Source organism: Artibeus jamaicensis, unplaced genomic scaffold (assembly GCF_021234435.1).
Source record: "Artibeus jamaicensis isolate MK-2021 breed Jamaican fruit bat unplaced genomic scaffold, CSHL_Jam_final contig_759, whole genome shotgun sequence".
Classification (NCBI taxonomy): domain Eukaryota; kingdom Metazoa; phylum Chordata; class Mammalia; order Chiroptera; family Phyllostomidae; genus Artibeus; species Artibeus jamaicensis.
The window spans coordinates 417,076-432,194 of record NW_026521953.1 but is presented as its reverse complement, the minus strand read 5'-3'; the positions used below and the strand labels follow the sequence as shown (position 1 = coordinate 432,194).

The following is a 15,119-nucleotide window of genomic DNA, read 5'->3' as shown; positions in this document are numbered from 1 at the left end:
TGCTGTTTTTAAGATTCTCTCTTTATCTTTAACCTTTGGCATTTTTTTCTTTCTTTTATTGTCGTTCAAGTATACTTGTCTCTATTCTCCCACCACCACTTTGCCCTGTCCCTCCACTCTCAATCCTACCACCCTTCAGCTGTCCATGAATCCTTTATACATGTTCTTTGATGACCCTTTCCCTTCTTTACCATTATTTCCCTACTTCCTCCCCTCTGGTTACTGTCAGTTTGTTCTTAATTTCAGTGCCTCTGGTTATATTTTGCTTCCGTGTTTGTTTTGTTGATTAGGTTCCACTTATAGGTGAGATCATACAGTATTTGTTTTCAATCACCTGGCTTATTTCACTTAGCATAATACTCTCCTCAATCACCTGGCTTATTTCACTTAGCATAATACTCTCCAGCTCCATCCATTCTACTGTGAAGGGTAAGAGTTCCTCCTTTCTTTCTGCTGCATAGTATTCCACTGTGTAAATGTACCACAGTTTTTGATACATTCATTTACTGATGGGCCCTTAAGTTTGCTTCCAGCACTTGGCCACTGTAAATTGTGCTGCTCTGAACACTGGGGTACATAGGTTCTTTTGCATTGGTATATCAGGGTTCTTAGGTTATAATCCCATCAGTGGAATTTCCTGAAAATCTGGCAGTTTCTTCCTTCTGCCCCAACTCCCAATGTTTTTTTTACAACCAGAATTTATGGGGATTTATCTTGCCAGCACTGGAACCCTGGGCTGTGCAGTCTGGGATCACTTGCTCCAAAGGTATGCCTCTTCATTTTTATCCATCATATGTGAATGTGGGACCACCCATGCCTATTCAGCGGCCTCCACATCTCCATGCCACACCTCGCCTCTCTGCCTGGCTGTGTCTCCTCTCCTCCTACCAGTCTGGATGAATGTGACTTCTTCAAATCCTTGGTTGTTGGACTTCTATACAGTTCAATTTCCTGACAGTTCTGGGTGTTATTTGTTTTGAGATTTAGTTGTAATTCTTTTTGTGATTGTGTAAGGAGGTGAAGCGTGTCTACCTACACCTCCATCTTGACCAGAAGTCCTCAGTAAACATTTGATGAGTAAATGAAATACATCAGTAAGTCATAATCTACCCAATCAACTTCATCCTGCCTCCCAAGTGATCTAATTAAGAGATAAATCTGTTCACCTCAATTTTCAGCTTAAAACTCTTCAGTGGGTCTTCAGGGCTATAGCTGATACAAAGTGAACTGTCTCTATTGCAGGTATATCCCATAAATGTGGTAAGTAGAGTTTATATGTGTGGGATGTGGTAGTAGGGTGGATATGAAAAATGGAGAGTGCATGATGCACCTAAAAGCATTCAGTTCAATTACTTTTAACAAACTGTGCTGGCTCCTTGGCACCACTTGTATACCGAATAAAGCACCATTGCCACAGCATAACTTGGTAGGCACTAGGCAGACTTGCCCTGCTTACTCCCTCCTGGGCCCTATAAAATCAGAAAAATACAGATTGTGCATATCCACAAACTGAGTATTTGCAATGCAACTGAACATACTGCTTTGTCATTATTAAATAACCAGGCAAGGAAGCAAGATGTCACTGTTGGCATAGTCTGAAATTATTATCTGGAGCCCACACATGTGAACCAGATGACTAAAGTTGCCAAAGGCAATTTTTACAACTGTATGAGGTACTATAGCTGCATTTCAGGGTGACATGATTGGGGAATCTAAAATAGGTAAGTCTCCATTCAGTGACTTCAATCTGTGGGGACTGTTCCTTGGATGAGAACAATATCCTTGCCATTCCCTTGAGCTTCTTTCCCATGAAGAACCAGAAAGAGTCAAGTGTGCTCACTGAACTTCCCCCATCCTGAAATTTCCTGCAGTACTTTGCTGAGAAATGGTCCTTTGGGCTTATTACTGTTCATTGCACTTCTTTCAAGATTTCTGCATCAGAGTGCTCTAGCCCAAGTTCTCTGTCGGACTCAGACCATGGCATACAAGAACTTCCGCTGAACTGACCAGTGTTTACTAGAAACAAACTCAACATTTCCAATACACACTCCATTTCATTTTACCAAAGATCCACTCCCTCCTGTCTTAGGACTTTTGTAAATTCCTAGATGGTCCTTTCTAGGCAAAGTGCTCCACCCAAAAATCAACTTTTCTGGGAATCCTCTGCAGACCAGCTCAAGTCAGCCAATTACTTGTCTCCTTTCTGTAATTACTGTATCCAGCACATATCTCCCTTCTTGTCTTTATTTCATTTGTGGTAATTATTGTTTTATCTCAATTCCACAGAGACAATAACTATGTCTAACATATCTCTGAATTACTGATGCCTAATCTAGTGCTGGACCTTAAGAGGCTCTCAATTAAAAAAATGTTTAACCTAATTATAATTACAAAAGAGTGATTATATCTGTGTGGCTAGAGTAAAGGTTAACAAGTGCTGGGAGGGAAGGAAGATTGGAAAGAAGGAAAGAAAACAAAGAAAAAGATACCCAAGTTACATAACAACAAATTTATGTTCCACATAAAGAAAGGAAGCCCTTTGCATTGGAAAGGATGTTACAATGTGTCAGTTCTCATCTTTTTGTCATTATGACCAGAAAATGAAAAACTAACTTCTCAACACTGTTCAATTAAAGCTTAACCACTATCCCCCAAAATGAATGTTACAATGAAAATTTTAAAGGCAGTCTTGTTAGTATAATGGATTGATTATATCAGATAACCTGAGTTCATTCACTATATGGTGCTCCTTCTATGAGCTACTTTAACAGAATATTTTTTCATTTTTTCAATAATGTATTTTATTGATTATGCCATTACAGTTGTCCTCTTCCCCCTTTCATTCCCCTCCACCCTGCACACCACCATCCTGCCCACATTCCCCCCTTTAGTTCATGTCCATGTGTCATAAGTTCTTTAGCTTCTACATTTCCCATACTATTCTTGCTCTCCCCCTATTTCTCCTCACCATTTATACTACTTATTCTCTGTACCTTCTCCCCCCTTCTCCTCCTCCCACTCCCCTGTTGCTAACCCTCCATGTGATCTTCATTTCTGTGGCTCCACTCCTGATCTAGCTGTCTACTTAGTTTGGTTTTGTTTTAGGTGTGGTTGTTAATAACTGTGAGTTTGCTGTCTTTTCACTGTTCATATTTTTTATCTTCTTTTTCTTAGATAAGTCCCTTTAACATTTCATATAATAAGGGCTTGGTGATGAACTCCTTGAACTTGACCTTATCTGAGAAGCACTTTATCTTCCCTTCCCCTCTAAATAAAAGCTTTGCTGGATAGAGCAATCTTGATTGTAGGTCTTCATGATTTGGAATGCTTTCCAGCCCCTTCTTGCCTGTAAGGTCTCTTTTGAGAAATCCACTGACAGTCTGATGGGAACTCCTTTGTAGGTGACTATCCCCTTATCTCTTGCTGCTTCTAGAATTCTCTCCTTCCTTTTAATCTTGGCTAATGTAATTATGTAATTATGCTATGCCTTGTGAGTTCCTTCTTAGGTCCAACTTCTTTGGGACTCTCTGAGCTTCCTGGATTTCCTGGAAGTCTATTTCCTTTGCCAGATTGGGGAAGTTCTCCTTTATTATTTATTCAAATAAGTTTTCCACTTGTTGCTATTCCTCTTCTCCTTCTGGTACCCCTATAATTCGAATTTTGGAACATTTAAAAATGTCCTGGAGTTTCCTAAGCCTCTCCTCATTTTTCTGAATTCTTGTTTCTTCATTCTTTTCTGTTTGGTTATTTCTTTCTTCCTTCTGGTCCACTTCATTGATTTGAGTCCTAGTTTTCTTTCCATTACTATTGGTTTCCTGTGCATTTTCCTTCATTTCACTTAGTGTAGCCTTCATTTTTTCATCTAATTTGTGACCAAAATCAACCAGTTCTGTAAGCATCCTGATCACCAATGTTTTAAACTGTGCATCTGATAGGTTGGCTATCTCTTGGTTGCTTTAAAGTATTAGCTCTGGGGCTTTGATTTGTTCTTCCGTTTGAGCCATAATTTTTTGGTCAGGTTGCACCTGTTATGTATGAGGGGCGGAGCCTTAGGTGTTCACCAGGGTGAGGCAATCCAGTAGCTAGGCTGTGACTGTATGTGGGGGTGGGGTCAGAGAGGGAGTAATGGTGCTTGTTCTGCTCTCTTTTGAATTTTGGTTCCCTCTGCTGCTTCCCACAAGCAAATTGGACCCTTCTGATGCCAGTTCCTGGGTGGGTGGGCTTGTGCTCGTTCTAGGACCCTGTGGGTCTCTCCAATGAACTCTCCTGTGGGGCTGGGAGTCTCTCCTGGCACCTTTTCAATCAGTGCTTTTAGGCTTTATTTCCCAGTGCTGGGGCCCTGGGTTGCACAATCTGTCTCGCTGCCTGTTTTTTGCCTAGTTTACCTACGCTCGAATGTGTGACTACGGTCAGCCCCACGCCACCTGTGCACTCAGGTCTGGCATCCACCACCTTTTCCTGCCATGACCCCTCTCCACCCCTTTTATCGGTCTGGTTGAATGGTTGTTGGACTTCCATACAGTTCAATTTTCTGTCTGTCCTGGTTGTGTTTTTGTTTCTAAATCTTTGTTGTCCTTAATTTTGGTTGTGCCAGTAGGTACAATGTGTCCACCTACACCTCCATCTTGGCCGGAAGTAGGATATTTATTTTTTAACTAATGCAAATTGGTAAGAAAAACATTAAGATTCTCAAAAAGTAAACTGCCACATGGTAGAGCATAAACACCGGAAGTTTATATAAGAGAAAATATAAGTAGATTTAAAATATTAAAAATATTCAACTCTACCAACAAGAAGTACAAACTGAAAGGATGACAAGCCAGCTACTTTAAAAAGTACAGGTAAACAGGCATCTGACCACCCTGTTAAATTAGCAACCTTGAGTTCACATTACGCTACCTAATGTGAGTAGATTCACTGTTGGCATGTAGCAGGGCTTAATGGAACATATCTCTTGGAAAGCAATTTGAGCACACTGCCAATAATTTATCATTAAGAAACTTGCTCAGAAGGGAGTGGGATACTACAGATATTATTTATGACAATGAAAAATCAGAATATAGAAATGCCCAGAAAGAATAGTTAAGTTAAATAGTAAAAAGGTATATCTACTCTTTGGAACATACATTGTCACCACAATAACTGCACAATAATGATTGTTCATTATGGAAAAATTATAGTAATAATAGAAATAATGGCTAATATTTAGTGAGCATTTGCTATGTGCCGGATACTATGGTATTTCACACACATTATGAGATAGGTACCAATAAAGGGTTGCCAGATTTAGCAAATAAAAAATAAAAGATGCACAGTGCAATTTGGATTTCTGATCAACAGCTTCGTAATAACACTGAGCAAATAAGTTGTAGTAAAAATGGTAAGTTTACAGAAAAGCAGAATAGAAATATTTATCCATGACCGATTACAAACAGGTGCAACATGCATGCTCATGGACATGGCCAAGAGGAAACAGGAACAGGGATGCTACTACCACCAAAATCCATATTCCCTGAGCATGTCACCCAGGCACAGTGCTGCAACAGCCTCCCACTCCCTTTTCACAGATGAATACAGTGAAGAGTTCAACATTTTCCTCAAGGTCATAAAGCTAGTAGGTGTAGGTTCAGATTCTGACTCCAACGCTCTTGCCTATTCTACTTTGTCATGTTGGTTTTCCTGGGTGAGTTCATTTATTTTTCTCTCAGCTGCAGTTCTATCAATGTTGATATAAAAGTTTTAGTGTGATAAAATACAAGCACAGGATGAGTATTTCAAGAGATCTGAAAAACCTAGTCGCTGGGAATTACTTTGGTTTAAATTACAATGGTTTAAAGCCATTGCTACATCCAACCGATAAAACACTTAAAAGAAAAAGCCACGATGCACTTTTATGGCAGAAACTGTGATTTCATTTTGAACAGAGAAATACATACTCCAACTCACCAGTTAAAAAATGAGGCTGCTCTCCCATTTCTGCCTCTCACTAAGCTCCTCCCCTTTCTCTAAGTCATCACCATGTGAACTTGCTTGGGCCTTCAAGGAAATCAGTTAAGAAGGGACTTGGAATTTTTTTCTAAGCCAAACATATGGGAAAGCACATGTGCGCATGCAGACACAGAAATGCTAATATGCCTTTACAGTGAAAGCAACGCCCATCCTCTCCACGGAATAGAGAATTTCAGGGTGGTTTCCCTGGGGTGTCAGCTTAATTCTTCCATGCAAGTTTAAGCCCACATCAAAAATTTGTGCTTTTGATTGTTTACTCTTGAAGAGGCAGCTGGCCACAGGGCTGCCTGTGATGCCTTTACCACAGTTTACTTTGTTTTTCCCTCTTGATAATGACCTCACGACTAAACCACTCACTGGTCCACGTAGAGAAATCCTATGGAGATGAAAACACACTTGTTTAAATAAAACATTTATGAAGAAGCCCCCAAATGTCACTGAAGTAAATGCAAATTAGATCTTCACATATTATGCATCCAATATGCCACTCATTCCTTAGGAAACTATTTTCTGATTGCAATTAACATTAATTTTTAAAATTAATCCCATTGTGCATAATCACATCAATGTCTGTTCGTAAAAATCCAGCGTTTTCAGGTTGATTCTCTTTTGACTATCTTTGAAAATGTGGTATAAGGATAATATTTAATCTTGATCATTATTTTGGAAACTTTTCCTTAGAAACTATATTTAATTATTATTTTACATATACTCTTCTAATGAGTTACTTCACTCTAATTCAACATAATGTGACATTAGTTAAGTTTCCACATTCTGGCCTTTTAATCAAATAGTAGTTGGACATGATTTCCTCAATTTGTTCTCCACATCGCCCCCACCCCCCAACAAATGAACATAACAGATTCTCATGATATTTTTCGAGAGCCCATGAAATAAAAGCTTGGGGTAATAATGTCAAAAGGAAGTTAAAAACCAGTTGATTTGGGTAGTAACAGTACAAGAGTAACAGTCAAAACCCCAGACATTTGATACCCTCTTTCCTAATTTTGCAAGAAACACAAGGAAGCTGAGCGGACTCCTGTGGATTCGTTCTTTACTGAGGGTCGTAATGGTTTGTCCTCCACATGGCTGCACATTCCAGTCAGCCGAGGAACTCAGACAATACTGAAAGTAGGCCCTGGCCCCAGAGGTTCCAATTTAATGTTTTAATTTTGTTTGTTTGTTCAAGCTCCCTAAATTGTTTCTAATGGTGAAAACCACTGGTCTAGAAAAAGCTTTTCCTGAGTAGGGTTAACACCCACCTAGAAAGAGGAGTCATCAGTGATGTGTCATGAGGCCCTGCTTCACCCGCTGATCAGGTAAACCAGAAAATGAGGAAAAGTCTCTAGAAATACAATGCTAGAATGTCAATGGAAAGCCAGTATCCTGAATAATTCATAAAAGTCAGAGATTTCATATCATTCAAATTCATATAATTCAAAAATTCATAACGAAAAACTGAGCTGAATCCTTAAAACTGCATAGAACTTAACCTACGCTTAGAGATTATATCCGATATAGAAGTACCAAATGGAGAAAGTAGGTCTGAAGATGGTTCTGATGGAAAGTACCTAGGAAGTTTTCACTCACAGTAACACCTACAGTCTTAGTACACATGATGTGTTTACCTAAGATCTACTTTAATTTAGACTAGACTCTTTTCTTAAATGGAACCCACAGCCTCGGGCTAGTTTAGTTCTCGGAGCTTTCATTCACCAATCTTCTAGCGATGCTCCTTGAGCCTTAATGTCCTTATGCATCACCTGAGGCTCCTATCAATACACAGAATCAGATGTATAGTAGGGCCGGGGTGGGGTCTGAAAGTCTGCATTTCCAAAAATCTCCCAGACGATGCTCACAGTGATTGTCCACAGACAAGCATTTTGAGCAGCAAGGTCTTAGAAGACATTGTGAGGATTAAATTAAATGACCTACATAAAACCCTTGGCACAGATGTGGCTGGCACCCTACAGAAGAAAAGACTTGTGAGGGAAATAATAAAACATGGTGAAAACCTAGAAGTCTCATGATCTAATCCTCTTTTCTTTCCCAGATGGGAAAACAACAGGTTGAGAAAAGTTAAAATCTCCACTTCCTAATAACCAAAGGTGTGTAATGAGAACAGACATTCTCTTTGACGGCAGGAAGTACAATCAAGATCAATGAGTGGAAGTTAAAGAGAGCTTTTCATGCCATACAAGGGGAAACGTTTTAACAGTAAGTGCTGTCCTACAACCAACTGGCCCTCATTAGGAGTAAGAATGAAGACCCAGAATGAGCACAGACCATCTAATGACATTAAAGACATGCTTTGGGTCACTGCTGAATATCTAAGAGACAACACACAATTAGTAGAGTTAAAAAAGTAAAACAGAAACCTCCTTATTCCTCTCCTCACCCCAACTCAACTCCCCCTGAAATCTTCTCCTTTGTAGTGAATTGAGATGCTTAAGTAAAAAAGCTTTGGAGTCATCCTTAACTTCTGTTCTCTCACACCTCACATCCATTCCATCAACAAACTCTAATGCTGTACCTTCGAACTGTCCACAGTCCAATTACTTCTTTTTTTTATTGATTATGCCATTACAGTTGTTCTATTCCCCCCTTCATTCCCCTCCACCCTACCCCTCCGTCCCCACCATTACCCCCCTTTAGTTTATGACCATGTGTCTCAAGTTCTTTAGATTCTATATTTCCCATACTATTCTTGCCCCCCCCATCTATTTTCTATCTACTGTCTATGCTACTTATTTTCTGTACCTTCTTCCCCCCTTCTCCTCCTCCCACTCCCCTGTTGCTAACCCTCCTTGAGATCTTCATTTCTATGTTTCCACTCCTGATCTAGCTGTCCTTTTAGTTTGCTTTTGTTTTAGGTGTGGTTGTTAATAACTGTGAGTTTGCTGTCCTTTCACTGTTCATGTTTTTTTATCGCCTCCATTAAAACCACTCTGGTCCAAGCCACAATCTCTGGGTAACTACAATAACCTTCTAACAAGTCTCTCTGCCTTCAGCTATGATCTCTTCTCAACACAGCAGCCAGTGTATGGCCACTTCTCTGCTCAACTCATTCTGATGGTTTTTATGTCATTTGGAGTTAAAATCAAAGACCATATAATAGTTTACAAGCCTAACATGATCTTCTCCCTCAAGTCCTTGATCAGATTTCGTGTTATTCTCTCATTTTCACTCTGCTTCAGATGCCCTTGAACTCACAGTTCCTCTAATCACATTAAGGATGCTGCTACCTCAGGATCTTTGCACTTGCTCTACCCTAAGCCATAAAGATTATTCTCTGAGATTTGCAAGTTTATGCCCCACATTGCCAGTACAATGTGGAGCAAAAGTGGGTTTACAGTTTTTTTGCATGAAAAATAATACAACAATTAATAAATAATAATACAAGAATAGACTCTGCATTTCGTGTACTCACAACTGTAAACCTACTTTCACCCCACTCTGTATGTGAAACAACCTAAAGACACTTAGCAGAAACATTTTAATTGTTTTCCATGGAGGAAAAAAGTACTCACACTTAGCTTAAGGTCAGCATTTTATTTTCCATACTTGGTACAGATGAAGGACTAGGTGAGGCAAATCACACTTTAGAAAATCCTGTCTTAACACCAAGTTAAGGAAGATGAGGTGCTATGTTCCCACATCAGAGTACTGCCAACTACCTGGGCAAAGAATCACTTTTCTGAGGCCCCCTGGTCTGTAACCCAGGGTTATCCCACTGCTAACAGAATGAACGAACATCCTAGATTCAATGTCATTCTGCTGTCCACAAGGAATTACATACATTTTCTCCTTTTAAAACCAAAGTTCCCCAACTGAGCTCGAAAAAACCTAGCCACCCCTAGGTAGCCATGGACAGACAGTGGATAGAGAAAGCTGGAGTGTGCCAACCAGGTGGTTTTTGTTGTTTTTTTTTAGAAAAGAAAGTCATGCTTTTAGAGAGACAATCCTCTCTAGGGACTCAGGTCCAGGGCTGCTGTGCATGGTGGTTCTGGTTCACACCACACAACAGCACGAGGCACCTTTCACAGTTTTGCTGTGCAGCTTCTCCAGCCACTCAGCTTTTAGGGCTGAGAAATAAAAGCCACTCCTGGCTTGCACAAACAGCTTCAGAGGGATGGAGATAAATGCATCTGATATAAGAATTAATATGGGCAAGGAGGGGAAAGAGGGAAGTGAAGATGAATTCTGGCCTGAGCTGAAGTGCCCCGGAAGAGAGGGTGCACACTGGAAGTCAGCTTCAGCTACAGTTCCTCCAACCTTGCATTCACAGCCTCCCTGCAACTCCTTCCTCAAAAGCAGGATACTTTTGGATGCAAACCCACAACTGTAGGGGGCTGCCTCAAAACCCCTATGCCCTAGATTAAGAAAGCAGAGCAGTGCCATGAGGAACTCAGAGTATCAAGGCATATTCTTATCTATGACTTTCTCAGCCAAGGAGTCAGATTTGTCTTTTGTAAGGAGCCTCCTCTGTGATTCTTTCTCAAAGGCTACCCAGTACAGGGGCTGAGCAAGACCTAAGAACATGGGATCCAGCTCGTGGATTACAAAGAACGGAGGCATAAAATTGGCCAAAAAGATGTTAAACATGCAACTCAGCAAGAGACCTCATCCATCTTCTCTTGTACAAAAGCCAAAGGTAACTGCTTATTGGGGACAACTATGGGAATTGTGGCACAGTCACGGGAAGAAAGCGGGACACAACAACACTAACGCTTGGTGTGGAGGAAGCATGTTAATAATTTTCTTGTTCCTGCTGCTAAAAGACAGAACTCTCTGCACTTGGGACGTCATCCTGGGCCCCCAATTAATTCATGAAATGAAGCATGTTCATTCGAGTCTGCAGTCTGTGCAGCCCATCACATTCAGCAACAAGACTCACGAAGGCTGGACATTAAAACTCTGGGGAAATCATTTGGGACCAATAGTATTTCTTAGTTTAATTCTCCACTCTGAGTAACACATTACTGATCATCCGATAAACTTAATTAACATAACCACAGGCAATGGGGAACAATCATCTTTCTTTTTCAATAGAAAAAAAAAGGCTTTGAGCAGAGAAAATCTGCTGTAAACTTTTAACAGATGGATTCTCTTCACCCTACAGACCCATTGTGGACACACTATCAAGGAAATGCTGTTTTAGTCAGGCTTAGTGGGTATTGCTTTATGAACCAAATAATTCTCTAATTTATCCTCTGGGTAAATAGATTTTTACATAATAGATTGCCTTAAAATGAGGTAGATTCGTGCTGGATAATTTGCACAGCAGTAGCTCATTTCCAGTATTTACACACAGGAACGGCAGGGGAAGGCCATTTTTTCACCCCATCGTTAACAGTCCAACCACAATACACTTTTACTTTTATTATTAGTAGTAAGGCTACAAGAATCTTCGAAAAAGTAATTTCTCCAGGTGAGTAGAATCCCAAGTCAATATTTAGAAGGAAATTGCCTTCTAGCAACCAGTAGTGGATGAGAAGACAGAAGTGGGAGACCCAGGGCCGCCGAGGAAAGCAAATGACTCCACCAAAGCTGCCTGCTCCAACCTTAATTGGACAAATGCCAAAATAAATGAACTTTCCAAAGTTAGGAGCTTCGCACCTTTCACTGATAACTGCAGGTGCACAAGCCGTGACCGATTAGCCCACCAACCGGGGTGTGCCCAGCGGTGGCAGCTGGCCGTCCCAGGCCCAGGCCGCCTCCACGCCAAAGGACCCGCAGGGAACAGGTTCAGGCCCGGCTGCCCAGGGCCCGGGGCTCCCTCCCCCGGCCCAACGCCATCTCCCGTACTGCCCTCTCGCCCTAGACCTAGGAAGGGAAATAGGCGCTCTGGCACGAGGATTAGGCGTACCCAGTAGGATTCATACGCAGCCCGGGGCGTCCCCAACTCCCAACTTCCCGGAGTTTTCCTCCGGCCTCCTCCCACTTCCCACCGCTCCTAAGGCCGCGGAGGCCTCCCCTCGCCCAGAGCGCAGAACCTGGTAAGTGGAGCACAGAGCTCTGAGCTCAGGAGCCTCCCCCAAGAGCCCCAGCGTAGGTAGCGCAGGTGGCGGGCGTGGTCCCTCCAACCCCAACCCAGCCCACCCGGAATCGGCCTCCGCGCAGCATCCTCTACCGGGATCCTCGCCCGGTTCCAGCATCAGGCCCCGGTGCGCTGGTTCCCCATCCCCTCCCCCAGGTCGGTGGCAAGCCCCCCACTCCCACCCCCACCCCGTACCTCTTCCCTCCAGTCCGCGTTGCTCTTCTACCTCAGGCCCCTGTGTGGCCCCAACTCCCAGCCCAGGGCCCTCCGTTCGCGCTGGGCAGTGGCTGTGGCACTCACCTGGGTCGCGGAGACGGGGTCTGGCGCGGTCCCGCAGGTGGTAGATAAAATCCTGGCAGCTGTCGTGCTCCAGGGCCCCACGGGCACAGAGCTCGGCCAGCAGCTGCAGCGCCTGGTGACAGAGCGCGTCCCTGGCCCCGGGCATCGCCCCCCCACATCCTCGGACCGCGCCGGGCAGGCGGGCGCAGGAGACAACCCTCCGCCTGCCAGCTCAGAGCCGCCGCCTCCGGGCCGTCCTCGCTCGCCGCCAGGGGCCCGCCGGAAAACGGCCCGAGCCCCAGCCCCAGCTGGCCCGGCCTCCCACCGGTTGCATGCAGCTCTTTGCCAGCCGGTCGTCGGTCTTTCGGCTCTCTCTCTCTCCCTCTCTCTCTCCCTCCCTCCCTCTCTCCCTTCCGGCCCCTCCGTCCCTCCCCCGGCACCAGGAGAGGCGGCGCCGAAAGCCCAACGCGCCTTGTTCCTAGCGCTCCGCCCGCCACTCGCGGCTGCCCGGGGCGGGGCCGGGTCAGGGGTGTGCAAGGTAGAGTGGGATCTCCGTGGTCCTTACTCCGGCGCCAGCGGGGAACTGGGGTCGCGTGCTGGCTCCTAGAGGAGCGCGGAACTCGGCTCCAGACCACGCGCTTGGGGCGGTCGCGCCTGGGCTTGGAGAGCGTGAGCGGGTGCGCGCTCCGAGCGCTCTCGCCACCGCACCCCTCCAACCCGTGAAAACCAACCTCACCCACCGTCCCTCGCCTCGTGTGTCCAAAGCACATTTTGGGGTGCGTTGGGGAAAAGGTGCAATCTGGACCACACCCGCCTGAACTGGAGAACAGAGCGCTGGCTTCAAACTCGAAAAGTACCGCCTGTCCATAAACCACGGGCCTAAGAGTGCTAGATGCCCAGATGTGAGGTTTGGGGTCAAGATTCGCCATCCAAGGAAAGATTTCCCTAGCGCGGGGCCTTTTCCGCCACCTGGTGATTGGGAGAAGGTCAGGGCTTTCAGATCAGAACTAAGGTCAAATAACTGGCACCTGAGAAAGACACTGGTACACACCTGGAACTTCGTAGGTCCTAACTCATTTGCTAAGCAACTGATTGGAAATCCGAAGATTGCCAACGTGTTTCCAGCACCCACCAAAGGAGAGTATGGTTAAATCCTGGATGTTTGGAAGGGAACACAGGGCACCTCTCATACACCCACCTCTTCAGCCTTTCGGGCAGTAAGCCCAGAAACAACCACGGAGTACTGAGCTCTTTGTTTATATGCGTGGGCACTGTGCCACAAGCCTTTTAGATAGATAATCTCATTTAATTCCCTGGATAGCCCGGCAAGGTCTGCATAACTGTTATCCCTGTTTTACCAATGAAATACCCAAGACTCAGAAAAATGTCACCTGCCCGAGTTCATATGTGGGGAGGCAAGGTAACTTTGGCTTTTTTTTTTTTCCTTTTACATACTAGTGTCTAGGCCCCAAGCCCACTCTACAACAATTAGAGGAGAATCTCTACAACCAGCATTCTTAGCCATAAGGTTGTGCTGTTGCTATGGACATCTCATAACACACTATCCTGCCCAGAGAGGTACTTCCGGACAAGTTTCGAAATCCTGCTGTGAATTCTGCTAGGGCCTGAAAGACCTTCTACTGCAGTGATTTTCAACCTTTTCATCTTGGGGCACGCATAAACTGGTTACTAAAATTTTGCAGCACACCAAAAAATATATTTTTTGCCCATCTGACAAAAAATAGGTATAATTTTGATCTATTCACACCATTGCCTACTGTTGTATTGGCTGTTGTCATTTTTTTATTTGACAGTCTAAGAGAAACGAGGTCAGTGCCCCGGACTAAATAGTCAAGTATTGCATGTTTTAAAAATTCTTGCAGCACACCAGTTGAAAATCACTGTTCCATTGGAATAGCAGAGAAAGTGAGGAATTTTCTAAAAGTAAAGATAAAGATAAATAAAGATAAAGATAACTACTCCAGAGAGTTGTGAAAAGGCAGGTAGACTCTCTGCCCTAAGAAATTATGGGGGAGAAGAAAGGGCTGAGAGGAAGCCTGTGGAGGAGGCAGAACAGAAGCCACCCCTTGAAAGGAGGGAAAGACACAAGGTGGAAGGAGAATCACGAGTGTGGTGCTAGGGCTGGTGTAGTCATGGTGGGAAGGAGCTGTGTTAAAGCACATAGAAGTCTAATACTGATGTGATTATGTCAGAGAGAAACTGGAGACAATAAGAAATTGGTTTGAGCAACAACAGGGATGGACCTAGAAGGCATTATGTTTAGTGAAGCCAGACAGAAAAAGACAAGTACCATATGATTTCACTTATATATGGAAACTGAAAAAACAAATGAACAAAACAAAACAAAGAAACCCATAGATATAAATAACTGATAGTTGCCAAAGAGGTGGGGTGTGAGGGTGTAGGAGGGTATAGCCAGGGGACCCCCAAAAGAAGGATTTGTAATGGGGTACAAAACTCAGGGTATCCAGGAAATATTAAAAATATGGGATGTCCTCACCCCCACAAGTCTGAGCTGGGGGGATGGGATACATGGAGCAGGGCCATTGAGTTGTTTTGCATAGCAACAGTTTCAGAGATAACCTCTAGAATGGTCATTTAACATGTCTGTACCCTTTAACTGGTTTCATAGATATGTTAAATAGCTGTGGCCATACTTTGAGCCAGGGAGAAGAGACAGACTTCCACTCAAGATCTAACTGGGAGGAAACTCCCCAGCCCTCCTTACAGCGCCTGCATGAGAGCTTGGAGACGATTGGCTCCACGCCAT

At 43.7% G+C, this 15,119-nt stretch overlaps 1 protein-coding gene across 3 annotated transcripts in view; it reads right to left on the bottom strand.

Moving 5' to 3' along the window:
* Positions 1–12,698, bottom strand: part of SYT9 (synaptotagmin 9) — a 179,409-nt gene extending 166,711 nt beyond the window's left edge. For all 3 annotated transcript variants that reach the window (XM_053672237.1, XM_053672238.1, XM_053672239.1), the window contains exon 1: positions 12,350–12,698. In XM_053672237.1, the coding sequence (XP_053528212.1) occupies positions 12,350–12,494 (145 nt within the window). In that variant the 5' untranslated portion in view covers positions 12,495–12,698. The remainder of the gene's footprint in view (positions 1–12,349) is intronic.
* Positions 12,699–15,119: the final 2,421 nt, after the last annotated feature.